Raw genomic sequence first — 25,662 nt, 5'->3', positions numbered from 1 at the left:
TGTCAAATTTGGACAGTAAGTTAATTAAAGTATGTTCTTTCTAATTATGTAGTTATTTTTGGTCTTAGGTAAAAATCCCTCTAAAACAAGTAGCCTCCGAATAATACCAAAGTAACGGTACGGTATTTCCTGAAGCATGAAATGGAATTTCAAGCAGAACATCAAAATTTCAATATAAATATTTGTTTAAGATATCTCCTAATGAGTTTTTTTGGAATATATCTGTCTGGTATGAACTTCTCTGGGCAATACCCTTGACTCAGAGGTCAAAGTACATTACCCGGTTGGGTCGAGTCTAGTTCTGTATCCTTTCTCAAATTCTTCTAAATAGAAAAACAGGTGCGCGCTAGTCCACACAAAGCACATTTTAGTCTGTTGTACTCTATATCAACGATGTATATTTTTTTAATGTTTTTGGTTGAATGTATTATTATTTTCACCACAATACGGTTTTAAGATAAATTATAACCGAACACATTTTCGTCATTTTTGTTTAGGCCGTACACACGTGAATTACAATTAATAAATGAAGTTTTTAGGTAACTTATTTTGTAATCCATTGTCATAATGCTGAAAAAGAAAATAAGAATGGGTATTATACCAGGTATACACCTACAAAAAATCCTAAGAAACTAATAACTTATTTTTCAAAATTATTTAAGTTTCATGTTTTTGTCTTCAATGAAAATATGCAAAAACATAATTAATATTTTTATTTTTATTCTAGAATGACCCTTTATCGTTAATTAATTTTAGTGAGTTTATCTTACAATTTTTTTTAAACAATAACCCTTGATTAAAAGGAAAAGTTGTCTTGCGTGGATGCGTGTACTTTATTTCTATGGCAGATCTTTATAGGAAAACGATTCGAAAATTAATGAATTAACAATAACTAATGTAGTTAACTTAACAGTAAACTCGATAAAACATGTCCAGGTAAACTGCAAAAAGTGATGCATTTTATAATATAAACAGAAAACAGCGGTTTTTGCCAACAAAGATGGCGGGTTGTCGTGTACACCCCATGTTAACTCTCGTCAACCCGCCACCTCGCCTGTAAGCGACAACGTGCCACCACGTCAACCCACCATCACTATTTTATGAGGTGGCGGGTTGTCGTGTACGCTCAATGTTCGGTATCGTCAACCCGCCACCTCACACGTAGACGTCAACCAGCCACCACGTCAACCTGCCACCACACTAAAGAGGTGGCTGGTTGACGTGTATGAACACGTCTAAGCACCACCAGGACAACGTGCCACCACGACAACCCACCACCACACATTTTTCCGAGGTGGCGGGTTGTCGTGCACGCTAGAGTCAACGTGCCACCCCGACAACGAGCCACCACGTCAACCCGCCACCTCAAACTTCTTCTTCTTTTTGATGGCGGGTTGACGTGGTGGCGGGTTGACGTGGTGGCGCCTTGGCGCGTTCCCAAATTCCGACGACCCGTTCGATTGAATGTAATATAAAACCAACGCCCACTCTGACGTCATCTCTATTAGTTATGCATTCTATTCTACCATAGCCGTCAGAGACAGACGGCTATGATTCTACACCATGTGAGCAATTAATGAGGGTTTCAGTCCATGTTTTCGTTGCTTAGCAACCCGATGTATTTGTTTATTGTTTGTTCGGTTCGGTTTAGGTAGGAAGCACGGTAGGAAGGAGAGGAGAAGGAGAAGGAGGTAACAACAGCAATAAGTTATTGTTTGAAGACTGTATTGTTTTTACTCTATTTTAGAGTAAATAGTTGAGTAGTGGAGTTTTATATAGTTGTTCTGTTAAATAAATTATACTTTAGATGGACTCTCATTTTCATTATAAAGAGACGAAAGTGATGATCTCTAACCTGAACTAGGCTTGCAGAAATCACAGGTAGGGTATGGCTTTCCCTTATTTAATCGCTTATTTTCAATTTGATATCTAACAGTAAACAAGATGTTAAAAGGTACGATAAGTTTTTTAATTACTTCAAATAAAAGGTACAATCACAGTGAATGGCCAATTAGATTGAGGTTCTACATCTAAGTTATGTTTGTATCCAAAAAGCATAAATGTATGCCAACTAAAAATGAGTACCTACAAATTAATTCAAAAGGTTTTACTGCATGAGCAAGGTATATCTTTATTCTTAGTTGATCAAGCTAATAACAAATATTGATTTAAATATACATTAACTTAACTTCAAAAGTTAAATGCATTTTTCTATACCGGTACTTAAGTAAAAGCGTTTAATATTTTAATTTGGGTTCTACCTATTCCGGCTAGCTACTGGAACCGTGGTGTTGTCCTGTAATCCAGCTATTTGGAGGTCACGAATTGTGGATATTTATAGGCATGCACTGTGGATGCGATACTCCCTGGTGTGGTGTGGTATAGTAGTATTAACCATAGGGTGGTTTTTTAATATTTCAGAAATAAGTTAAATTATGTTTTTATGCTATGTTTGTTCAAACTTGGGGTTTATATTAGGCTATGTTGGACAAGGGACTCAACAATTTCTAATTTTTTAAAAATAAAGATCATTAAAGTTTCTGTATTAATAGGGCCTAAGTTAATCATTCATATTAGAACCTCTAGGATAATCAGATTTGTTCGTGTCAAAGCCTGTGACATTTTAAAGTTGAGAACATTGAACACCTTAAAAGGAAATTAGTCAAAAATATCTAGAGGCGCCAGGGACCGAGTCCGTCCAAAGTCCAAGACACTAACAAAACCACCATCAGCTTTAAGAAAAATAAAATAATAAAAATACCCCCTCTGCAGCAAACCTGCAGACTAAGCGAATTTCCATCTACCTGGCTGGAATGCCAACTAAATTATTCCCTTAAAATTGTCAGATTTATTTCCTATTTAAATATCATTAATTTTAATGAGTAGGCTACTATAAGATTTGCTGCTACAGGGAAGAAAATAGGGGATTTTATTAAAATAATGATAGCTTTAGTATGAAGTATTTAAACAAAATTTCAAAATTTCATAAAAATATGTCCATATGCTTCAATATACTAAATGATTTGTTTTTTGAGCTCTACAAAATGGTTTGGAAATAAATTACAAAATGTGATTTATTACAGGGTGAAAAATTAGAAAAACCCATTTTTACCCCATAAAACCCCCCATACACCCTTATTCCCATAGTCTGATCATGCTGGTTCGCAAACTCGTTCGAATAAATGTAGGTTTACACGTTTGTACTGTTTGTATCAAATTTCATCAATATCGGATCATTTTTGCTTGAGTTATCGTGCTAACGGACATATATACGGACATATATTAATATATATATGAATTTGAACGGATGGTGTTTTTGGCCTCTGGGGACCTCAAAACGAAAAAATAAATTGGTCCCGGGTCCAGGTCTTACCATTAGACATTCGGTAATAGCTACTTCCCTAGATAGGGAAACTCGCTAAAAACAAAAAAAAATAAATAAAAGTAAAGCACACTTGAAGAAAATAGAAGTTAATGATGTCTCTTTTTTGGGTAGGCTAGGTATTTTCTTTTTGATAACGTAGTTGTTGCCTATTTTGTTTTTGCTATGGAATAATCAATACAAATGTTTGTTATTTTTATAGGATCCATGATTGAATGGCGGAGCTGTATGCAATCGGTCAGATAGTTGGAGCTACAAAATTTCCAAAAGCAACATTATTCTGCAAATGGGGGATACGGACAGGTATTTTCATGTGTTCCACTTATTTGAATAGTAACTATGCTGGTTCTAAAATATCTGTATTTGTCATAATTTAAATCAATTTATACAAACTTCATTAAAAATGCTATAATTTTTATATTTTTCCAAGTTATTTCTTAATTTGGCTGTATTTAAATATGTTGTTGCATTTGGAAATGTAATTGACTTCATCTGAACATTCATACTGGCTTTTCATGGAAATACTTCTTGAATCTACTTTAGATGCCTCTAGAGCTAATGATCTCTACCATTTGACTGAAATTCAGTTCGGGGCCCATTAACAGTTGTTCTCTTTTGTATTTTTCTTTGATTCCTCTGATGAACTGTTTTTGAGTGAGTGGAGGAAAGTAAAAATAGACGAAATTCATCTCAATATTCTGAGATTCTATAATGAGATCAAAATTATATTAAATCAGCCTACTTTGCTTATTTTCAATCCATTTTTAGATACAATATTATCTTTTACGGAAATTGCAGTAGGATAGAGGAAATTTTAGTCTTACAAAAGAAGTTGGTTAGAATTATATCTTATGAACCCCAACAGGAACACTGTAAACCCCTGTTCATTCAGCCACAAATTCCAACAGTGATTAACATTTATTTATTTGACTCTGTATCATATACCGGTATTCTAAAAAATCCCAACCTCAAACAAAATTCTCATGTTCATATACAAAGGAATAAAAACGTTGCTACGGTACCATAGATTTTTTCAGACTGTCTAAAACTCTTAAAAGATATGGGATGTGGAAAGCGAATAGGGACCTCTTGTCGGGAATTTTCGATTTTGAGTTATATATATATTTGAATTCCTTATTGAATTCTGAATTACTTGGTGCAAATTCCATGCATCTACGATTTTTTCTGTTAAAGTTATAGGACTTTGAAGTTTTGTTATGGAAAAGGGTCATTTTGAGAAAAACTGTTTTGAACATTTCAAATACGGATAAAAACAGTTTTTTCATATTTAAGAAACGATTTTAGTATAAAAAGAAAGCTTATAATGTTCTCTTTGGAGGCAATACCAATTTTTGTCTTAACTCACGGTAGTTTTCATTTAAATAATTGTTTTATTGAAGCATGTCGTAAAAATCACACTTCAGAAAAGGGACCTCTTGTCGGCCCCATGTTTCTCCATAAGATAATAAAAGGTACCTCTTGTCGGGACCGCCAAATTTGTGAGATATTTTGTTCTCCGTAAACTGAATTTGTTGTAGTTCTCTAAATTTACACTAGAATGCAGGACAATTCATTTTTTGGACTAAAGTTTGTTTATAAAGTGAATATTAAAAATGGGACCTCTTCTCGTTATGGCGAAATAACATTGAGCGACAAGAGGTCCCTTTTTTCAGACCGTGCAGAGGCTAACAAAATGATTTATTTCGACCTTTTACAACTTCAATTCGTTATTTTAACTGATACTGTCCTGTTCTATGTTGAATGAGGTATAACAATCGATAAAACCCGAATTTTGATATTTTTGACCTTAATTACTTACTATTGGCCTTACTGAAAATTTTGCATCGCCGACAAGAGGTCCCTTTTCACTTTCCACATATTGTAATCTCACTAAAAATATACAACAAGCTAATACATTTAATACGAAAATACCCTGATGGCTTTTGAACAACCCCTTCTATTCTCGAAAAGATTTTTTTTTAATGCCTGGTATTAATTGTTAAGTAGAGTTAGCAAATTGAACAAAGTACTGTTGGATTTTGTTGGTTGGATATGCGGTTTAATCACTTCCATTATTCTCAATGCCACAAATTTTTCTTATGAATAAGATTATTCAATTTTAATATTAAAATATATAACCAGTCTCATTTTGTGTAGTTGGCTATATTGTTTATTGACTGACTATGCTATAACTTTAGCTGTTTTATGACATTGTCAATAATTTGTAAAAATGCAAAGGACAATAAACACATTCCATTTCAATAGTACTGTGGATTATCTTAAAGTATTAGTAATTTTTAAAATTTAGTAACAACATTTTAAGACTTATAAGAAAATATAGATTGATTTTCCTGGAACCAATATATTTCCTTTTCACAGGTAGTGGATGGAAGGTAATTGAAGGACATACCGAGGGACAGACACAAATAGACAGTCCTGACTTTGACGAGTTTACATACTGGAGCCACCCAATTGACGTTCATTATGCTACCAAAGGTATTCAAGGTAGGCGTTTGAACTACTACATCCAGCTTGAAAAAACTTTGTGTGTCTGCGTATAAAATAGACTATCTGTGGTGTAGGTGTAGAAGAGCAAAAAATAAAAAGTTCATGATGGTATTACATCCTCCGGATTATTTGTAAAATCTTAAATATTTGGTAAATATATGCATTCAACCCACTTATTATACTTACTCCAGCTAGCAACTAAGTTAGTTTTGGGACCATATTGGTGATATAGTTTCGATTCATGTTATTTAATTTACTCATGGCTATATACACGTTTTATCACCTACTCACATAATGAAAAATGTTTACACTCAAGGTATATATTATTTAGGCTTTAAATTACAACCTTGCACAAAATGGTGAATTTACCTGGAATATAAACAGAGAATTAACACCATGATAAGAAGTAATAAACCATATAAAAAAAGCTATAAAACAAAGAAATAGGCTCCGGCACAAAACAAAGAATAAAAAATATAAACGGATTACCTAGCTGTTACAGATTATCCATTAGTGTCTGTTGATTTGTTGGGACCATATTGGTGATATAGTTTCGATTCATGTTATTTAATTTACTCATGGCTATATAAACATTTTATTACTCACATAATGAAAAATGTTTACACTCAAGGTATACAGGGTTAGGCAAAAGTCTGGAACCCCCCAGTTAACTTTTTAACGCGTTACAGTAGGAAAACCAAACTCAGGCACATATTTACAACATAAGAAATTGCACTATTTCATCAAAGTTATAACATTGCCCCAGCCCCCAAAATGGGGCACCTATTTTGGGGGCAACCCCAAATTTTCAAATGTAAACACCTGTCACGTGACCCCTCATTTTAAAGGGTTTATCAAGATAAATTGATTGGCGCAAACCAGAGGTCAATATCGCAACCCCAATCAAGATGGCAGCCATTTTAATTTAAGATGAGCAAGCAAGATAAAGTCTGGACACCCCAGTTAACTTTATAACGTGTGGCAGTGGGGAAACCAAACTTGGCACATTTTTACAACATAAAAAATGCACTTTTTCATTAAAGTTAGAACTTGTACCCGGCCCCCAAAATGGGGTGTTTTGGGGGCAGCCCAAAATTTTTAAAAGTAACCACCTATCATGTGACCCCTCATTTTAAAGGGTTTCTCAAGACAAATTAAATTTCGCAAACCAGAGGTCAATATCGCACCCGTAATCAAAATGGCCGTCATTTTGAAATATCCCCTATTAACTTTTTAACAGGTTATAGCAGGAAAACTAAACTCAGCATACCTTTATAAAAAAAGAATAAACCTTTTTCGTCAGTATTTAAATATTAAATTTTTAAAGTTAACTGGGGGTGTCCAGACTTTATTTTGCTTGCTCATCTTAAATAATTAAAATGGCTGCCATTTTGATTAGGAGTGTGATATTGACCTCTGGTTTGCACCATTCAATTTCTCTTGATAAACCCTTTAAAATGAGGGGTCACATGATAGGTGTTTACATTTGAAAATTTGGAGCTGCCTCCAAAATACCCCATTTTGGGGGCTGGGGCCAAGTTGTAACTTTGATGAAAAAGTGCAATTTCTTATGTTGTAAATATGTGCCGAGTTTGGTTTTCCTACTGCAACGCTAAAAAAGTTAACGGGGGGGGGGGGGGGTTCCAGACTTTTGCCTAACCCTGTATATTATTTAGGCTTTAAATTACAACTTCGCACAAAATGGTGAATTTACCTGGAATATAAACAGAGAATTAACACCATGATAAGAAGTAATAAACCATATAAAAAAGCAAAACAAGCTGTAGAAAGCAAGACATCCTGATATATTCTAAAATTTACAAGAATATATCAAGGTGTAAGCTTTATGAAATAAAGAAATAGGCACAAAACAAAGAATAAAAAATATAAACGGATTACATCTAGCTGTTACAGATTATCCAATCGTGTCTGTTGATTTGTGTACAAATTCTGTAAATAATTTGTTGGAATAAAGATATAATTCATTCATTCATTCATTCATTCATTGATTATTTATTCTTTCTACTTAAAAAATTTAAGGACCGACCCAAAAAAAGGTAAACTTGTAAATTACTAAGTTTTGCAGGCTGGCCCAAGATCCATTTCCAGGTGTTTCACTATGACCACTACGGCCGCAGTGAGTTGTACAGTTACGGAGTATGTCATCTGCCTACAACTCCTGGGACTCACACAATAGAGTGCTGCACCTGGCGGCCTGTAGGTGAGGACAGTGAATCACTGAAAATAAACTGGTAGTGTAGTTTTAAACTGCCCATGGATTTGTACTGGCTACAGAACAGTGTTGGTTTGCCCTAGTCAACTTTATTTTGACAGAATTATTAAAAAAATCAGCTGTTGCTGCTGCTTGCATAGCCTATATACTAGCTGCCTACATCTGCATGTCAACTCGCAGCTATTATGGCAGTGTCTCCTCATATAGCTGAGAGTAATGGAATTTTAGTTTCAAGCCTGTTCTCTTGGTATCACCATTAAATATGTTAAAATACCTCTACTAAAACTACGGTAATAAAATTTTGGTTAGAAAACACATTTATCACCAAAAAGAAGCTGACGATCCTTCTAAGCCTTTGAGTGTTTTTAAATTGATCAGTACTAACGGCTATATCTGAGCAGCAATAACAACCAATCTAACATTTTTCTGAGCTGCTTTGCAAATACTGTAGCCATTGTACAGCTAAAATAAGCCAGTACTGTAGACAACCTAACAATAATACCGGTGCTCTTTTCGGACAATCAAAGGTTCCATAAAATACATTGACCATCTAACTTGGAGTTGCCTAACTTGGAAATGACTAGGCCTAGTAAACGAGTTCAGTGAGAAATGACTAATGAGTGCAATTGTTGAAGAGAGAAATCTTTCAAGCAGTTGTCAATACTGTATATTCAAACAAGGTGTTTACAGTGATTGTAGAATATCCCACTAAGGTGCACAGGGTATCGCCGGCTATAGTTTTCACAACACCTCATAATAAGTTTTGGTTCATAAGTTGTCAGTGTTCCCCTAGTAATCTGACCCTGATCCCCCCCCCCCCCAGAATATATGTCTAGGGCCGCCCTTGCAACCAAGTCAGTCAATCAAGAGGTTGACACACAGTTTGATCCTGAGAAAAACTATTACCTAGCTATTTGATGGTTTGAAACTTTACCCAGCTGTCCTCCATCAGTGCGCTTTTAATAAATGGTTCTGGCTAAAGAAACATCTGGTATTTGTCAGTAACAAAGCTATTCAAGGCATCTCACGTCACTCTACACTCATCCTTCACTAATGTTGATGGTAATAATACTATAACGGGGAGCGAGCTGGCGTAGTGGTTAGAGCGCGGGACTTCAGTCCCTGAGGTCCCGGGTTCGATCCCCGCCAAGTCACCAATGGATTTTATCTAAGTGATAATGCCGCGACCCCTAGGTCTAGCCTGAAGTAATGTGAAAAACAATCCCAGGTTCGTGCCTAGATAAAAAAAAATAGTAATACTATAATGTGATTTTGAATGGCTTGGCAAAATTTGGTTTAGTTAGAAAAAATCCACATATTTATGCTTGTAAATATTCTTCTACAGGTTCATACCGAGAAGAATTCCAACAATATTTCCTGGGTGGTGGAGTTCAGCTTCAAGATCCGGAGTTGATCTACTCTGGATGTAACCGGTACAAACTCCAAACACAAACCATGGGAAATGTGCATTTGGAGTTGAGTGTCATACTGAGGAACTTTGAAAAATACAGGCTAGAGTTCTAGAACTGCAGTAAGTGTTGCAAAGAAAGGAAAAAATCTTCTGATTTAAAAATGAAGATTGCAGTGTTGACTCTACTGGTCGTACTTGTTACGAGTCAAGATGTGGACCAAGTAGAAGAGACTACTGTGGAGTTGTGTGGAAACAGCACAGAAGAGAGTTGTGATGCCTTTAATAGCACTGAAGTTCCTACTGAACCACCTACCGAAGTGACTACAGCAGCCAGCAAGAAAGTTACGAGTAAAAAGCCCAAGACTACTACTGCCAAGTCAGTGACAAAAAAAACTCCAGCCAAAAATGGCTCCAATATTCTATCACCTCAAGCAGACTGCACTTGCGATCTCACAGTAAGTGAATTCACAGATTGGTGAATTAAGAATAGTTACGGTACTAAACAGTTTTAGAGTTTAACTAATTAACTGATCAAAAATATTAACATGGGCTTAATATAAAATATTATTATATGTTTTGCTCTGGAAATTATGATGCCAGTTTTTTTCCAAGGCCTTCAATGTCTAAAAATACCTATTTCCCAAACTCAAATTCGAGGGTTTACGTTTTCAATTTGAAGAAAGAGAGCTTAATTTGAGGGGAAATTCAGTAGAAGGGTATATTAGCTGGGACCTATTTCTCTAGAGCTTTTTTTACTTAACGATATGTTAAAGAGAAATTTCCTATTAAATACAAATACTGAATACCATATGGATTTACTGCTTTAAAAAACTGTCCGTGTTGAGGGAACCTGGCGAATCTTTTAGAAAGGAATAGTTTTTAGATTTCAGTTCCAGAACATCAAGTTCTAGAAATTCAGTATTCTCCTAACATACCATTACTAATAGTCAGGCTAGTCTCCCACATAATTGGTATATTCCAAATCTATGGCTGTTGTCCCCTGAATACTTTCTAGGTTATAGTTCTACATGTGAATCAGCAGGATTTATGATAGACATAAAACAAAAACTTTTGGAGGATCTGAACCAGATACTGGCTTTGCTGTTTAACAATGAGCCTTGTTATAAATGGGCTTTTTATTTAAAATAATTATCTTCTGAAACACTAATCACAAAATATAAAGTTTACAGTAAATCAATAAAAAAGGTTTTAACTTGAACTAAGATTGTGATATTCCCCAGTAGAACTGTTCCTCTTCAGTGAGTAATAAACAGTAAGTTATAACCACTATATTAATGTTCAAGCGGGGAGGCTGCGAGATGAATTGTTGCTGCGATGTAGACTGCAGTGAGTCGCAGCGTGCAGTGTTTACAGAATGTGCTGCATTGGCTGCTGCGGACAACATGGACTGTGTTCCTCCGCAGCTGGTCTTCCGCAGCAACAGTAATCAGACTGTCTTGTCAGAAGGAATGCTCTGCGTTCTGCAGCAAAACACACACTTCTCTACCAACTACAGAGATGTTCCGGTAAGCAGAAATGAGGGGAAAAGAATAATTACGAGGGTTTTACGTAAATTAAGGTAACCAATGAGCTTCAGTTACAACCAAAAGAGGTAGCTCAGTTCTGATTACAGATATTCTTTATTTCTCTCACTAGTCGCTTCTATTCTAGCCCTATATGGCAAATAGTCAAGTGGTCAGTACTTTTGAAAAGGAACTGTTCCCAAAGGTTATCTTGTATAACTTCTCTAAACAAATTTTAAAATTCGAAAGATGGTACAAAATACTCTTTCAATACAACCTCCGGGATAGCTTTTTGGTAGGAAAAATACCTCTGTCTCTTTTTCTCATGAACACCTATCCGAACTTCAAATATTTCAGTCTCAGTACTAACAAACACTTGAGGTTCAGTCATTGTGTATAGTTTTTCTTACATTTTACAGTTACAGTTGAAGTGTTTACAAAAATTGTTTTACCCGCCCTAGCTGTGACCAATTTAGATAGTTTAATTAAGCCTGTACTGTATTGGGAAATAAATATTTTTTCCACAAGGTGGTGAGGACTTTGACAGCACTCAAGGCCAAGATTGATAATCAAAAGTATTATTCTTGGGTGAAGCCACAACCCTCTATGGCTGTGTTTGATCCGGAAAGTGCCTACAAAGACGGGTCCCCTCTCTGGACCACTGACAACTCCACCATAACAACATTAGGTAACCCAAGTACATATGATTGATGTGAAATGAACCAAACTGGCAAATGTTGCCATTTCATTATTGAAAGTTTTCTGTTCAGCTTTGAGTAGGATGGGTTTTAACAATGATTTATCCTTTGAGTCTTGGATTAATAAAAAAATTGTTTAGTTTAGATTAACAGCTTTATCTAGTGATCTGTCTTTAGTAGGTCACTATAGTTCATCTTCTTAAGGTATTACAGGAACATCAAGGAATATGGTATTCAGTTAGAGGTAATAAAATGACAAAATCATTGAAATCACACACATATCTCGTGACAATAAAATCTCGTGACATGGAAAAACCTCTTGTAATGTTTCTTTAACACCAGAAGGTGAACACTCTAGAAACCACAGTTGTGTACTAAATACAAATTTATTTCTCAACAGATCAGCCAATAAAAAAACCATTAAAAATACGGGGCCTCAGAAAACCTGCAGACTAAGCAAATTTTGATTTACCTGGCTGGATTTCCAAAAAATAGTCATATTTATTTCCTACTTAAATAACATGAATTGAAATATTGATAGCTTAGTATCATATAAACGAATGTTATTAAAATATGTCCATAAACAAGCAAACCACAACAGTTTATTTATTCTCCATAAGACTAACATGGGAATTTTAAATCTGCCCTTTTTGGAAATTTATCTGTAACCATCAGGCATACAACAACGCTTCCATATTGTAAATTATTTCTTTTTTAAGCTCTACTAAATTTTTTACAAAGAAATTTAAAAATGTTATGTTTTTATGGTAAAAAATGGGAAAACCAATTTTTACCCCATAAAACCCCACACAAACCCCCCTTCCCATAGTCTGATAATGCTGGTTCACAAACTTGTTTGAATAAATGTGAGTTTACATTTTTAACCAAATTTCATTAAAACTGGATAGTTTTTGCTCAAGTTATTGTGCTAACGGCACACATGTAGATAGTAAACATACATATATAGGGTGTCCCACGAAGGGGTTTAAACGTTTGATTTTATATTACGCGCCCATTCATGCACCGAACTTTTTGAAACTTTACACAGTTTACAAGGTAGGTTTTAAAAATATTCTGGAAAAATTTCAACTCCCTAACCTTAGAAGAAACAAAATGGTGGCATATTGAAAAAGTTACTTTAAAACATTAAAAAAGGTATTTTTGGTTTTATAAAATATTTTTATTGTTACTTTCCAGGGCAATATGACTTTAAAAAAAGAAAAAATTAGAACATAGCCAAATGGAAAACTAAAAATTAATCAAATAACTAATAAATAATAATAATAAATAAATAACTAATAATAAACCATGAAAGTAGTTTTTATAGAAAGCACATTGGTAAATTTGTCAATAAGCCGCCATTTTGTTTCTACTAAGGTTAGGGAGTTGAAATTTTTCCAGAATATTTTTAGAACCTACTTTGTAAACTGTGTAAAGTTTAAAAAGGTTTGGTGCATGAATGGGCACGTAATATAAAATCAAACGTTTAAACCCCTTCGTGGGACACCCGGTATATGTGCACTTGAACAGACTGTGATTTTGGTCTCTGGGGACCTCAAAACAAAAAATTAAATCAGACCTGCGTCCAGGTCTTACTCTTACCGTGAGACCTAGGGTAATAGCTTATTCCCTATGGGAAATCCGCTAAAAAAGGATTAGCAATAATGAGGAACAAATTAACAAAATTAATTCTTGAGCTCTAGAGGAATAATTGATTGTTTGATTTAATCATGTTTTTCTCCTTGTGGAAACAAAATCTAAATAATTAGGTATAAAAGTGTTATGTGGACACTCAATCAGTACAAGAATTTTCTTCGGGTCTCTTAATTTTCAGTTCTTTTATTTTGGGCGTTTGTGTAAAGGTATCTTTAATGGCTTTTTTCTTTGCAGTGTTTGTTCCTTTAACCCACCGTTTTAACCAAGGAAATTTGATTACCACATTGCCCTTTAAATGTTTCAAGCCTTGCCTACAACTGGAGCGTTCAGCACTGAGTGTGTAGGGATAGTTACGGCCAAATACTTGGTAGACGTTGAGACATCTTGTACTGTCTTCCTCCGAAACAAAACAGACTGTCTCACATCATCGTATACCAACTTCACTGTCATCTCATCACCTCTTAACTTCAACTTCACGGGTCCTCAGGTATGCATATCATTTGTGAAGTATGAAAAATACAGTGCCATTTTAGACAGTAAAATGTTTACAGAAGCACCATCTGTGTGTGGCTGATTTAATTACGGTACATTCAAATAAAATAAACAATTAATTGGGTATAGGATGGTTCATATATTATGGGATTACTACTCCAGTATACAAAAGTCAATGGTGCTAGTGCTAGTGTTTTCCCATCTGAAGACTGGGTTACATTTCACTTGATTTCAGGTTCTGAAAGGTTGTGCAATTTCAGTTTCACCATCAGTGATTGAGGGTGTCCACAATATTCCTTCAAACATCATACACTCTCCAAATCACTAGTAAAAATAGACATAAAGAGAGAAATTTTCTTGTGGATTTTTTATTAATTCCAGTCTTTTACTGATTCGTTCACTGTTTTCACATTATTCTCAAATATCACATATTTCAGGAATGTACCGAAGACATCTGTCTACCAATTCGTCAGTTTTTGTGCGCCAAATTCTGTGTTGAAGGAAAAGTTCCTCGCTCAAGTTACATTAGTTCCACACAGACTTGTATCAATGTCGTGGAGTCCGTCGAGTACAGAATATACCACAACGGGTCTCAGGGAGTGGTTGAATTAAAAGCCTTCTTTACACTAGCTAACTTCACCGTACGTGATGATCAACTTGTAAGAAAACAACATAGGGTTACGTTTAAGTGGGCCGGAAGTAACAGGGAGAAGATAGTGAGAGTTAGTGGTCACCCGGGGTACAAGAAGGGAAGGCCTGTCATATCGGGGAAGAAAACAGGCAAGACTATAACCTTGAACGGGTCCGAGAGTGAGTGGATCAATGTAGCAGTGGCTGGACCATCCGGGTTCTGTGAAAAAAGACACAATATCATGTTTGGAGAGAACTTGCAGTCACAGTGTGTCGCAAAAGTTAGCGGAACTTGCAAGCAGATTCAAAATCAGGTAAGTGTGCTTAACTGTATGCATTTCGGGTAGGTTGATGACCTCATTCAACCTTGCTTTATTGTTTGCTATTTATTTTTTAATGAGTTTGCCGGTCTTTTTTTAACCATGCATTTGCTTTTGTTCACTTAAAGATTAAAAGAGCTAAGTTTTTCTAGGAACTATAACAATCATCCTCCTAGTTGAGCATGATAATACATAGTAGTGGTATTCCTTTTTGTATCTTGATTGAGTTGATTCTAATATATTTTAAAATCTATGTCTTGTTAAAACTTCAAAATGGTGGGATTATATAGTGCTTATTTAACAATGTGAAGGTAGCTGGTTCAATTGTGTAAAACATAATAACTTTTTGATGGTTTGAAATTGGACCCAGTTGTTCTTGTTGGGCGCTGGCAAAATAGAGTGCTGATCTTAGTCAGCAATAGCCACAATGCAATGCATATTTTTTCATCCTACACTCATCCTTCCCTCATACAGCATTGTGTACCTGTCTTGATGTAATTTACTGAAGTGCAATAAATAATAAGTAATACAAACTAATTAGGGATCCAAGTTGTGTAGACTATTGAAAGTCCGGATTAAATCAAATAAATAGATCCACGACAAAGGAAGTGGTGAAGGAAGTAGTCAAGGCGAGCAGTGCGGTGTGTGGGAACCGTTGGTGGCAGTTAGATTAATGCATCTGCAACCAATGACTTTGGTTAATTAATGGACGAGAAGTTAGGATTGTTGTCGATTGAGATTTGGTTGATTTGCCCATACAAATTACATTGTGTTCACCAATGACACCGGTAAGTAGGCTAGGTGCGGGTGTACTCTTCCATTGTTGCGCTCACGCTCACTCATCCCGTTACGCGCAGAATAAGCGTACTACTAGTATAAAGAAAGGCAGCACTATTCCGGGACCATTTGGGTACCTACCTCCTTTACAAAAACAAAAATTTTTACGAATAAAAAAGCTTGAAAATATGCAATTTTTTAAACCCTTAACTACTGAAGCACTGTTGTAGGGATGAGCATCGATAGGTCAACCAAACCTCTGCCCGTCTTCAGTCTTAAAAATAGTCTGGGGATGATTAGTTTCTAAGCAAAGACCCATTATCAAATCCACATAAAATTGAATTTTGTCTATAAATCCGACTTAAGTTTTCATCAAAACGTATTCATAGGTGAACACATAAAGTTCATATTTACACACAAATACATTTAAAAAAACTGTAGGCCGGCCACATTAATTCACGGGACAAACCGACACAGGTTGTAAGACGACGGATCAATCAAAGTCTAGTTAACAATTGTAACTTACGTCAATCAATCCAGTTGTGTATTGGAGGGACGTACGTTTCGACCTTTAGGCCATCTTCAGCCCCGCTGTTACACTAAGTTCCATCCTTAGTTGCATTGTTGGTATAGCAACCGCGTCAAATATTTACAATTAAGAACATAAAAAACACGAAAACACGACATTGACGAAGACGACACATATTAACAAAACTATCACCGTGCGCACGGCTGAACGGGCTCGGGACTGCGGCGGCACTGACTTGTCTAAGTGTCCTGCTTTAGACTTTGGACCATGACGTCACTCACTCCTTCTTGCATTATCTGTCAGTCGAATAATGGTATCATATACAGGATTGGCGTCTGAATGAATTCTTTCATTTAAAATATTTTTATTTAGCTTGAAACCCTTGTATATGGCCATTTCTTCTAGTCTGTCAAGCCGCTGTCCTTTCTTTTCCCTCGCTAAGATTTCCAAATTACTGCCTATATTTGTATAAGTGTGCCCCTGTTCATTTAAGTGCTCCGCATATTTTGATTTAATATTTGTTCCTGGTGTTCTACTAATATTCTCAAGCTCTTTAACATGTTCTTTAAATCTCAATTCAAAAGATCTGCCCGTTTGTCCTATATAAAATGCGTTGCAGTCGTTACAATTAAGTTGGTATACACCTGAACCCTTGTATTTATTTGTATTGTTAGGTTTATTCGTACTGCTTAATATTTTCTGCAAATTGTTTTCTGATCTGAAAGATGGGGTGATATTTTGTTTTCTAAACGTTTTCTTGATAATGTGTTCAGTTTTCTTTGAATACCTGACAGATGCATACTTCTTGTTTGATTCTGAATGTGATACATTAGGTGATATGTATTTTGCCATACGTTTATTATACATTCTGTCAATAAGAGCTGGATCGTAACCATTTTGCTGGGCTATGTATTTTATGGTATTCAGTTCCTTCTGTTTGTCTGTAGTACTCATTGGTATATTAATTAGTCTATGTAACATGGAATTGAAAGCTGAGAGTTTATGTGATAACGGGTGATAAGAAGTTGCGTGGATTACTTGATCAGATTGTGTGGGCTTCCTGTATATTTTAAATTGATGCTTATTGTCAATATTGGATATGGATAGATCTAAGTAGTTTATGTTACCATTAGATTCGGTTTCTGAAGTAAAGGATATATTGTTATGTATGGAATTCAAATATTTTTCAAAGATAGCTGTTTGCCTCTTGTTGCCTTTGTATAAACACAAAACATCGTCCACATACCTCCACCAATAAATTATTTTACTATGGTATTGATTCCCTGCAAGTATTTTATTATTTTCTAAATTATGAATTATGAATATAATAAAATACTTGCAGGGAATCAATACCATAGTAAAATAATTTATTGGTGGAGGTATGTGGACGATGTTTTGTGTTTATACAAAGGCAACAAGAGGCAAACAGCTATCTTTGAAAAATATTTGAATTCCATACATAACAATATATCCTTTACTTCAGAAACCGAATCTAATGGTAACATAAACTACTTAGATCTATCCATATCCAATATTGACAATAAGCATCAATTTAAAATATACAGGAAGCCCACACAATCTGATCAAGTAATCCACGCAACTTCTTATCACCCGTTATCACATAAACTCTCAGCTTTCAATTCCATGTTACATAGACTAATTAATATACCAATGAGTACTACAGACAAACAGAAGGAACTGAATACCATAAAATACATAGCCCAGCAAAATGGTTACGATCCAGCTCTTATTGACAGAATGTATAATAAACGTATGGCAAAATACATATCATCTGATGTATCACATTCAGAATCAAACAAGAAGTATGCATCTGTCAGGTATTCAAAGAAAACTGAACACATTATCAAGAAAACGTTTAGAAAACAAAATATCACCCCATCTTTCAGATCAGAAAACAATTTGCAGAAAATATTAAGCAGTACGAATAAACCTAACAATACAAATAAATACAAGGGTTCAGGTGTATACCAACTTAATTGTAACGACTGCAACGCATTTTATATAGGACAAACGGGCAGATCTTTTGAATTGAGATTTAAAGAACATGTTAAAGAGCTTGAGAATATTAGTAGAACACCAGGAACAAATATTAAATCAAAATATGCGGAGCACTTAAATGAACAGGGGCACACTTATACAAATATAGGCAGTAATTTGGAAATCTTAGCGAGGGAAAAGAAAGGACAGCGGCTTGACAGACTAGAAGAAATGGCCATATACAAGGGTTTCAAGCTAAATAAAAATATTTTAAATGAAAGAATTCATTCAGACGCCAATCCTGTATATGATACCATTATTCGACTGACAGATAATGCAAGAAGGAGTGAGTGACGTCATGGTCCAAAGTCTAAAGCAGGACACTTAGACAAGTCAGTGCCGCCGCAGTCCCGAGCCCGTTCAGCCGTGCGCACGGTGATAGTTTTGTTAATATGTGTTCGTCTTCGTCAATGTCGTGTTTTCGTGTTTTTTATGTTCTTAATTGTAAATATTTGACGCGGTTGCTATACCAACAATTAGGGATGGACGAGATTGGATTTTTAGTTCGAGACGAGATTTTTTATTTCTCATAAAATTTCGAGACGAGATCGAGACGGGATTTCCCTTCTCATACACAACGGGAAATGCACGTTCGGAATTTTTACCTGATTTTTGTAACATTGTTAGATGACTGTTTAAATACAAAAATAATGATAATAGGCAAGAATATTTACAATCTTTTATTAAAAAACATCAGCATAACATTTTTTTATTAATCACGCCTAAATTATTAAAAATGCCTACGATTAGGAAACATAGTGATATCAGTTAGGATAGAGTTTAACTTATCCTAAAATAAAATAAATCATAAAATAAAATATTAATTTTTATAAAATAGTTACTTGTTTTGACTTTTTTTATAGTAATAAAACATTCCTCACACTGCTAACACTTAACAAAACTTCTCAAATGTAATTAAAATAATTAAAGTAATATTTACATTTGAAGAATTAATTAAATAAGAACGCCTTCGCAAAGGAAACGCAACTACAACACGCTCCTGTATTGCGGGTATTGCATTGACTTTCTGCAGGCGTTTTTAATTTTTTTTTTTTTTTTTTTTTATTCTCGTCTCGATAAAAATCTCGGCCAAAAAGAAATCTTGTCTCGTGTAACGAGATTTAAAATTTCCCGAAAATTTCCCGAAATTTCGAGACTTGACCATCCCTACCAACAATGCAACTAAGGATGGAACTTAGTGTAACAGCGGGGCTGAAGATGGCCTAAAGGTCGAAACGTACGTCCCTCCAATACACAACTGGATTGATTGACGTAAGTTACAATTGTTAATTCAAACATCAATCCGTTTGCTACAAATCAATCATGACAAAGTCTAGTATCTATGGTGTCCGGATCAATGAGGGTTTATTGTAGCTGGAAACTGAGAGGTCACAACGCTCACCAGGCATCAAAAGGTTGCCACTTCAATCCTGTGAAAAGTCAGTACAGTAGCTTTTTTGGTCATTGGAAATTTTACCCAGCTGTACTTGGTCAGGTGTACCCTGCTTGTAATACGTGGTCCTGACGAAAGAGTAAGTTAACAAAGCTGCACAGATCACCTCACACTACACGATCATCTTGCATTCATATTCATCTTGAAATACTAACTTAGGTGGTGATGCACCCTCAAAAGTAATTTTTTCTCACTGGCAAAGCTACAACTTTTCTATTTCCACAGCTATGGCAAGCTATGCTGGGACCTGGAGGTAATATGAGTGAGATGGTGGTATCAGCCTACGGAGATCCACGGGAGAGCGATGTGGAAGCGTGGGTGCCTCTAATAACAGCTGATCTGCCCCCTCTCCCAAGCCTCGTGTCAGCTGTTGACATCGTAGTGATTCACACTCTAGTTGGACATGCAACCAAACCTCAGACGAAAATAATCGGAGTTTTCCTCTCCCAGTCTTCCAAGACTACTTGTGCCACAAATCTCAACAGAGTTCTTGTCAAAGTGTCTGTAAAATTTGTCGATAAGACAGTCGCACCTGTGACAAAGTTTGCGCCTCCACCTGTCTACGAGATTAAACTACCTCAGGATTTTTTCTACCCGTTTTTGTCCTCAGGTGGGACGAGTTTGGCACAATCAATTGCGGTTGTTTTGGTAGTGGTAAAGTGTTTGTTTTAGTGTAAAGTGTGTTAAGTTGAACAATATTATTGGATCTTCAATAAGTTAATCCATAACTAAAATAGTTAATGAGATTATTGGGACTGTGGTTATTAGTGGGACTGATGGGTACAATCAGTATAATGTAGTTGAACTTTTAATGGCTTCTTATAGCTTTTTTAAACTTTTGTCATGATTAGAGCTTTAAAATTAACATGTTTAATAATACAGTGGAACCACAGGATCGGTTTAGTTTTGATGATGATATATTGTTGCTTGACTTATACCTGCGTAAAAATGTCTAAACTTACTTACTTAATGTATGATACGGTAGAGGTTTGCTATGACTAATTAATTGATTGGCAGTTAGTTTACGGTTGTGTAATGGTTATCAAGCTAAAGAGTAGAAAGGTAATAACTTAATGGGGAAGCAATGGCACCAACATGACTAGTGTGTGTGAAAGCAAGGTGGAATATGTAGGCTAGCCTTATTTCAACAGTATTAGCCCTTTTACATCTTAAACACAGCACGGAGTTACCATATCAGTTTTTCATCAAATCAATATTGTTAAACTCTGTTTGTCATCAAAATGTTCAACAAAATTATCCAAAGTTATATTTTTTAACCACCTCTAGAATTCAATATTTTAACACTGATCACAAGTTGAATAAAAGATAAATTGTGTTAAAGAAGGTTGGATTAAGCTTGTTTCACTGTAGTTAAATAAGAAACATTTTATTTTATGGCTTAGTCCAATTCTATGAAATGTGATTTTTAAATCAAGTTAGCAATGTTAAGAGATAGTTTATAATTTGTAATGATTGTTATAAATTGTGCCTTTACTTCACTCATACTTTTGACTAAAAAATCTTTGCTATTACTTAATGTGGAATGTAGACTTAAGAAAATATTGGATAATTATTGCGTAAAATGCCCAGTGTCATTGGTCATTACATTGCAAAGTTTATTCTTGAATAAAGATTTGATATAAACTGATCTTGTTTTATTATTTGAAATTTTCATCTTGTCCACAAAAGCTCCAATGTGATTCAAAAGTATAAGTATTGTTAACAATTACAATAATTAAGCATAATTAAAATTCCTGACCAATATTGATGTTCTCCATTCTATAACCTTGCATAACTATTACATTAAACCAATGCTAATCTTATAGTATAAATCCAAAAAAAAATTATTTAGCAGGAACTTCTTTAAAGTAAAACCCAATCTGACGATCTAAAAAATTAAAATTAATATTGGAGGAGACGAATAACGAAAAATATGTTGTAAAATAAATAGAAATTGTAACAAAAATGTAAATCTGCATTCCTTGTATAATTTAAAGATTATGAGGGGAAAGACAATTCATAGTTGTGAATCTATAGAGTTATATATTTACTTATATACATAGTTAATTACATTGTTTTGTTAAATACATAGTTCTTAAACTATCTGGGAACATTGTTAAATATAAATTAAAACTATTATTATTCATGTGCCTAATTTTAGACTGTAATGTTATATACAATTATTATTAAAGAGTTGTGTCTGATCGCCAATGCAGTTTTGAATATTATGTTTAACATTTAAAGCAAATACTTGAGTTAGCTTAAAAATCACCTTTAAGGCAGCTAACTAAATTATTAGATGCCTTGAATTTTTAACGGAATAATTTATTACTTCCCATCAAACACAAATTTTAAAGATGTTTTAATAAAGCGAATGAACAATAAAAAATCACAGTTATCAATAAAATTGAGATTTTATCTCAACAATTTCCATGCAGCTTTTATTTTGAAGGCACCTTTTATTGAATAAATTGAGCCAGCTTTGGTATATTCATATTAAACAGTCATCAAATACTTTTCCTTCCTTACAAACATTTTAACTTATTCTACATGTAAATTGTAGCAACTTTTGGTACATTAAAATCAGTTTTATCAACATACTCAATACATCCTTACGTTGTTAACAATCTTTTAGTACTTGCTCTTTTTTGTAACAAAATAATAGATCCAATCATATTAAATTTATTTTTACATTAGTAATCTTTAGTGTCATTATTTTACATCAAAAGATGAGCCTATATTTTACAAACTACAACTGGTACTGTTTTAAACTATACTTCATTCTTTATTATATTAACTTCCGTAATATTTACTTTCACAAATAAATCACTATAAAGCTCGTGAAAGCTATAATAAGTAAGTAGTAGCTTGTGAAGTAATACAAGTAAATGCTAATAAACTCTATTTGAAATGTGTAGAGCTTAAGAGTCAACTAAAGGGAAATATATTGCCTTCTAAAATAGTGGACATTAAAGCTGAAAACAGGACTATTTTGAGCTATTGCACCAGATATTCCGGTTACAATTATAAGGAACAATATGGCACATACACCTCCGTATCACTTGACTAATTCAGTTAGCAATTTAACTCAGTCTCAGATTATATGTGTTGAGGGGTGGCTGGTGTAATAGTTAGAGCAATGGACTTCGGTCCTTGAGGCCTCGGGTTCAAATCTTGCCAACCACAATAGCTTTTAGCTATGTGGTAATGCCCCAGTAGTTAGGAGCTCATCTTAAGATGTAGCTCCGCCTGTTTCAAAATTTACAATTATTTTGGAAGACAAACAGATGATTTCAAAATATTCAGAGTGTTAAACTCAGTCTAGTATAAATATTGACAAAATCTCAAAATTTTTAAGCTAATTTACACTTTATCCAAATTATGTAAAAACACAGCAACACAATTTTTTGTTGCCTGAGAGCCCAATATTTTCATTGCAATGAAATTCAGTTAAAAGTTACAATTAAATTGCTACACAGAGATCATCAAATGACACAGATGGATTATAACTATTATTAGAGCCTTTGAACTAGGGAAGTGGTATTTGCCACTTTTTAGAAGGCACTCTGGCTTATAGAATCAGAATGGATATAAACTACAAACTCAGTTTTGATACATACTGTACGCTATGTTCTTACAAATGTACAAGTTTACTACGTGCATTCACAAATGATATGATTGTTGGTAATAAATTATTTTATTTTATTAGGGCAAGCATGTGTTGTTTAACTGTTGGGTGCTGTTTTGAATTCTGACTGCATAAACATAAAATAATTGATTAAAGTAAAAACAGAGCGTTATTGCTTATTTGTACACGAATATCTTTTCACGATTACCACACAAAAACAGTCAATTAGCATTTAACAGACACATGCCCCAATAAAACTATTACGATTATTTCATATCTAAATAATAAGTTAATGTATAACAGACAAAGACAAATAAATTGAATATTTTACATCCTCTGATAGAATAAACCAAACTACATACATATAAACACACATCATACATATAGCAACCAAATATTTAACAATAATTAAAACTTTCTTTACATCGGTAAATCCACCGAATCGTTATATCTTCGTGATGAACACACTAACACAAATTTAGTATGTATTTACAATATAAACAGATATAAAATCATATTTCATGAAATATTAACAAAAATAAACTAACGTTGTACTTGGTTCAGAATAAAGAACTTAACGATAAGACAACTAATTATTTGTCATTCACAGCAAAAAAGGCAATAGCTCAACAATTAAATAGCACAATAAAATAAAAGATTAAACAAATAAATATTAAAAATCGAGTTAAAAGTTAAAAACCATGCAAGGCTTAGTGATACATCCATTTTTACTTGTAATAAATTTTAAAATTTATCACTCGACTAAGAAAGTTAAACTTTCTCGTAACTTGACTACTTCATACATTCGCTACCTACTCTTCTTTATCTTCTGCACAGTCTAAAAGTAATTGGACAGCCAAAATTGATTTTGAATCTATTGTGCCAACAAACATGCAAAGAGAACTAACTAAATTATCTATCGTAATTCATAAGTCTGGTGTAAAGATTCAGATGTCTAGGAAGGGTTAAGCGCTGTGTCTCCATCAGACAATGTTTGACTTCCCTTGGCTGCTGTTCATCATCACCTTGGATACAAAGTTTACAATGGCTGTCGCAGGCTGTTCAGGCTCCAGCTCCGCAAAGATGTGACACTGATTGTCAGTTTTGCTGGCGGGCTTTCTTGCAACAAAACCGAAACACCGACTGTAAGAAAAATAACCAATATGTCAGACAAGTGTTGCGGTGAGATAACTATTTTGTTCAAATTGGTAAAACCAAAGGAATAAAGGGATTTGTTTGGATTGATTAGAAATAGGACAAACATGTTTTAAAGGAAATGTTTCTATAATTCCAAACGTACAGTAGTTTTTATGTGGGTAGATTTGATCATTTATTAATCCTTCATAGGTGCAAACAGACTAAGGTTGGGTTCAAATGGGAATGACCAAAGGACTTGTTAAGCTACTGGCCAGTTAAACACCTAAGGCAGTAAAGGTGTACATAAAGTAATTCATCGTATCTGACAACAGAATAACCGACCTTTCTCAATTGTTTTTATTAGGAACAAGGCACATTCTATAATCTTTCAAAGGTTTAAAGTTTTTTACACTAAATAAGATCTCCAGGTTATATCGGCAGAGGTAAGGCCCATCAGTAGAATTTGGAGTCCCTTGGCTGAGAAAAAGCGGTAAAATGGCCTGGTTTCCGAATCGAACTCTTGATAATTCAAATTCATCACCAATTTCGAACTATCAAGAGTCTACTGTAATAGTTGATTTAACTTTCTCTATTTGCAGAATCTTTGCTATTCCTCTATTTTCCCAGTTCGCAGTAGCAGCTTTTTTTATTGCCTTCAATAACAGTTTTTTGTGATCTGGCACTGTTAATGTCCCGAAGGTGCCAAATTAGAGAGGATAGGTAAGGCAGTTGGTTTGTTAAGGAAGGGTGATTAAAAAAAGAAGTGATTACAGAATACTTCGTACTTAGAGCTTATAGGCATTCCAGCCTCGTTGCGTTGAGTCCACCTTCGGTCGTCAGGGTCGAGACCGCAGTACGAGATAGTAGCCACGGGGTAATGTCTGCGGAAGAACAGCTGCCTCTTGTTGTCTGTCAGAGTTATGCCCTGACTGGAAACCTGAAAAAAATATAGGTAATTATTATATACTTGTGCTTCACATTGGGCAATCATGGCATGCTTTTTTTTGTAGAATGCTGATTTTTACGCTTGAAAATGTTCCCCATTTCTTCATTTCAATAAGCACCAGAATTTCATGATAACAATAAAATCATTATCTGAACTGTATCCCATGAAAACGATAGGTTCAAATCATTCTCAATAGCCTAATTTTGACTGCCCGGGACAGAGCCCTAGGTTGATACTGAAATAGAAATAAGATAGAAACCTTCTCAGGCATACATGGAACA

At 34.6% G+C, this 25,662-nt stretch overlaps 3 protein-coding genes across 4 annotated transcripts in view; 2 read left to right on the top strand and 1 right to left on the bottom strand.

The window, feature by feature from the left end:
- The first annotated feature begins 1,671 nt into the window (after positions 1-1,671).
- LOC129001236 (B9 domain-containing protein 2) lies at positions 1,672-9,647 on the top strand. Of its 2 annotated transcripts, none has more exons than XM_054428466.1 (5): positions 1,672-1,881; positions 3,585-3,685; positions 5,762-5,878; positions 7,977-8,111; positions 9,469-9,647. In XM_054428466.1, exons 2-5 carry the CDS (start codon positions 3,598-3,600, stop codon positions 9,645-9,647), a joined length of 519 nt encoding a protein of 172 aa, XP_054284441.1. In that variant the 5' UTR covers positions 1,672-1,881; positions 3,585-3,597. The 2 variants fall into 2 exon arrangements, with proteins under 2 accessions (XP_054284441.1, XP_054284440.1); XM_054428465.1 differs by having other exon boundaries at positions 5,762-5,887.
- Positions 9,648-9,695: 48 nt separating this feature from the next.
- LOC129001235 (tectonic-3) lies at positions 9,696-21,473 on the top strand. Its single transcript, XM_054428464.1, has 6 exons — positions 9,696-9,989; positions 10,839-11,060; positions 11,586-11,745; positions 13,717-13,898; positions 14,341-14,847; positions 19,896-21,473. Exons 1-6 carry the CDS (start codon positions 9,696-9,698, stop codon positions 20,340-20,342), a joined length of 1,812 nt encoding a protein of 603 aa, XP_054284439.1. The 3' UTR covers positions 20,343-21,473.
- A 229-nt stretch (positions 21,474-21,702) lies between these two features.
- The window catches only part of LOC129001237 (tensin-1), a 386,355-nt gene continuing 382,395 nt past the window's right edge, over positions 21,703-25,662 (bottom strand). The window contains exons 25-26 of the mRNA XM_054428467.1: positions 25,221-25,372; positions 21,703-24,441 (exon numbers count right to left, since the gene is read on the bottom strand). Of these exons, the coding sequence (XP_054284442.1) occupies positions 24,282-24,441; positions 25,221-25,372 (312 nt within the window). The 3' untranslated portion in view covers positions 21,703-24,281. The remainder of the gene's footprint in view (positions 24,442-25,220; positions 25,373-25,662) is intronic.

This window comes from Macrosteles quadrilineatus, unplaced genomic scaffold (assembly GCF_028750875.1).
Source record: "Macrosteles quadrilineatus isolate MER2022 unplaced genomic scaffold, UCM_ALF_1.0 Scaffold_8__2_contigs__length_117827958, whole genome shotgun sequence".
Taxonomy (NCBI): domain Eukaryota; kingdom Metazoa; phylum Arthropoda; class Insecta; order Hemiptera; family Cicadellidae; genus Macrosteles; species Macrosteles quadrilineatus.
Note: the sequence above shows the minus strand (reverse complement) of the source record. Positions and strands in the feature narration are given on the sequence as shown.

What these genes read in the sequence shown, in the direction of transcription:
- LOC129001236 (XM_054428465.1), top strand. Translation starts at nt 3,598, where the DNA reads ATGGCGGAGCTGTATGCAATCGGTCAGATAGTTGGAGCTACAAAATTT. An exon ending in TGCTACCAAAGGTATTCAAG is followed by an intron (nt 5,888 to 7,976) that starts GTAGGCGTTTGA and finishes TAAGTTTTGCAG; the next exon opens with GCTGGCCCAAGATCCATTTC. An exon ending in CTGCACCTGGCGGCCTGTAG is followed by an intron (nt 8,112 to 9,468) that starts GTGAGGACAGTG and finishes ATTCTTCTACAG; the next exon opens with GTTCATACCGAGAAGAATTC.
- LOC129001235 (XM_054428464.1), top strand. Translation starts at nt 9,696, where the DNA reads ATGAAGATTGCAGTGTTGACTCTACTGGTCGTACTTGTTACGAGTCAA. An exon ending in CTCCACCATAACAACATTAG is followed by an intron (nt 11,746 to 13,716) that starts GTAACCCAAGTA and finishes AAATGTTTCAAG; the next exon opens with CCTTGCCTACAACTGGAGCG. An exon ending in TCAACTTCACGGGTCCTCAG is followed by an intron (nt 13,899 to 14,340) that starts GTATGCATATCA and finishes CACATATTTCAG; the next exon opens with GAATGTACCGAAGACATCTG.